The sequence below is a fragment of the Lolium rigidum genome, chromosome 6 (genome assembly GCF_022539505.1).
Source record: "Lolium rigidum isolate FL_2022 chromosome 6, APGP_CSIRO_Lrig_0.1, whole genome shotgun sequence".
In the NCBI taxonomy this organism is placed as follows: Eukaryota; Viridiplantae; Streptophyta; class Magnoliopsida; order Poales; family Poaceae; genus Lolium; species Lolium rigidum.
The window spans coordinates 198,045,675-198,048,293 of NC_061513.1; the positions used below are offsets into that span (position 1 = coordinate 198,045,675).

The following is a 2,619-nucleotide window of genomic DNA, read 5'->3' on the forward strand; positions in this document are numbered from 1 at the left end:
TCTGTTGCCCTCTCGCCTCTGCTGCCGCCGCCAGGATGATTGGGAGGGGAGAGAAATTAGGGGTTGGGAGGGAGAGAGCAAAGGTGAGAGGATAGGAGGATGGCTTCAACAGTTTTTTCCCTGGCTCGCTTGCAGTACAGCTCAAGTGCTCGCGCTTTCTCGCAGTACACTGCAGTAAAATCGAGCCGGGCGAGGCGGTACAATTTTCGCCCAGCGCGAGCGCGCCACCGGGCTATCGTGGAGAGCCCTGGGATAGGGCAAAGGGGGTTGCACTTGCTTGTTCCCTATACCGAAAAATAAGTCTTGGGCCCCAACACATGACGACTTGTCACATAAAGGGACCAAATTGTACACATACATAAGGAGCGACTAAGACAACGTCCTTAAGCTCGCTGACGGTTGTCCTCCAAATTCAATTTTGTGACATCTTTATCTGATCTGGTATGCGGTAGTGCATTTTTCAAGTCAAATTCTCATAAGAACCACTTCAGATTAGGATATAGTGCCAAAATTCTGATAAAAAATTGCTCCCTTCCAAAAGCGCATGAAGTGCAGCTTACTTTCCTGAGAAGAGTTAGACATCATATTTACACTACCAGTATCAATACAACCTGGTCACTTTAAGGATTCGTCTCAAAGAGAGAGATATAATAAGCTGGATTTGCATGTTTATATACCTTAAAAGATGATGGATGTCAAGCCGATTCATCACTTTGATGCATACAAAAAAATAGATTAGAGTTACTGCAACTATTGGATCTTTGAAAATAGCATGGATAGATGAGGGGTTGTTAACATGCTAGTAAGCACTCCATGATTCCTGTAGAAATACAAGAAAAGTAGGAGTCATCAAAAATGATTAGGACAAATCTTGCACCGAAAATTTTCCATAAATGATAGTACGCATCAAATGTACTTACGAAAGCAACAGGGAAAAAATATCACAAAGATAGCCTTTCAGTATAGCTAGATGATCCAGATCCTTGATTTTGACCAAACCATTCGGAATAGTTTTCTGAACATGTATGTGATGTAGTTGATAGTTGCTTTATTATCACTGAATTAGCTCCATTATTCCCAAGGAAAATCCTTCTCTTATAACTGAAGCCTTGGAAAGTGACCAATTCATCAAGACAGAGTGCATTGTACAATCCCAAGGAATAAAGAAGTTGCAAAGGGGGGCACGATTGGAAGTGGGCAGCGAATACCCCGCGCCTGCAGCTCTGTAAACCAACAATAAAAGTAAAAAAGTGGTAAATTAACAACAACAAATGCCAAATAGCAAAAGGCAACATAATGGTATGATGGTTCCACAAATCAATCAATCAACAGGACGTGAAATCACAAACTATATATCAGTGTGTGGCATACATCTGTACTTAGATGATTATCCCTAAGATACGCTGATGAATCACATGTACTCCGTGCAGCAATCGTGGTTTGCAACTTGATCCATCCATTGATGACAATGGAGAAAATGGAGAAAATACAATGAGATAAATGGGAATCACGTACCTCAGTCCAAACTGCCGCCGTGATGCGCGGCGCTTCGGCCTTCGATCTGTTGGGGCTTGGGGACGAGAGCAAGGGGCGACGCATCCCGGCCATTGGAGGGCCGTATGGCAATCTAGGGCCGCGCCGGTCGCCGTCGCTTTGGCCGTCGAGCCTCCGCGGTTGAGTTGCTCCTGCCTGCTTCCAGCACGGGCTGACGACGCAGATGAAGCCGTGACGGTGGAGGAGACCAGGAACCGGCCGGAGCGGACGAGAGGAAGAAGATGAGGGCGTTGGGAGCCACCGCCGCCGCCGCTGGGACTGGGAGATGGAGGAGTTTGCGTGTGGGGAGAAGAAGCGTGAGACAAATCCACTTCACCTTTTTTTTCGTTGCTCGCCCAGCTTTTTCTTTTGTGTTTTTCTTTCTCTCTCGCACTCGCCAGCCCTCATGCGCCAGGTGGGTATCGTGGATAGCTCCAGAGGCCTCCCTACCCACACGCACTTGCTTGTTCTCAATGTATAATCTCCATCCCACCAAAAGTATCTCAACTTTGTCAAGATTTGGATGTATCTACCTACTAGATAGTGTCTACATACATCTAAATTTTGATAAATTTAAGGAATTATTTTATAGAACAGAGGGAGTATTAGAAACAGGGAGAAGCGATAGATGATCCGGTAATTCCCGCTGTTTCTTTCAGCTGATATTGCATTCCCGTACCCGACATTGACGTAATTGTTCAATGACACACACAGTTGCAAGAAGGGGAGGGAGGAAGGGGAGGGAGAACGGTGAGTTCTATTTGGTGCTACTTCTAGTTGATCTATAACTGGCCTCTTATGTACAATCAGCCGACTCCATTGCAATGACAGACCGAAAAGCAAAAAATTTGTTGGTAAGAAGTCCATGGACGAGGAATCTATGGAGTCAGTCGTGCCACCGCAGGAGCATGACGACGCAGCGCTGGATGATGTAGAACCTTGCCCTGTGCTCTTTGAGGGTCCTGCTGAAGCCTCCTCTTCTCTGGCTCCCGAGAAGCTTCATCTTCCTCTGTGGTGTGTTCTGGTGGCGATCGATGGAAGCTAAACAAGATATGGTGTGTAGCACCGTAGCAGTACTGAACTCTG

General features: G+C 46.2%; 1 protein-coding gene across 1 annotated transcript; it reads right to left on the reverse strand.

Annotated features, from left to right (window-relative positions):
* Positions 1-2,419: 2,419 nt before the first annotated feature.
* Positions 2,420-2,619, reverse strand: LOC124659588 (small polypeptide DEVIL 4-like). The gene has a single exon (XM_047197429.1). It carries the CDS (start codon positions 2,534-2,536, stop codon positions 2,420-2,422), a length of 117 nt encoding a protein of 38 aa, XP_047053385.1. The 5' UTR covers positions 2,537-2,619.

Excerpts from the sequence above, each read along its gene's own strand:
- LOC124659588 (XM_047197429.1), bottom strand. The coding sequence starts at position 2,536 with ATGAAGCTTCTCGGGAGCCAGAGAAGAGGAGGCTTCAGCAGGACCCTC.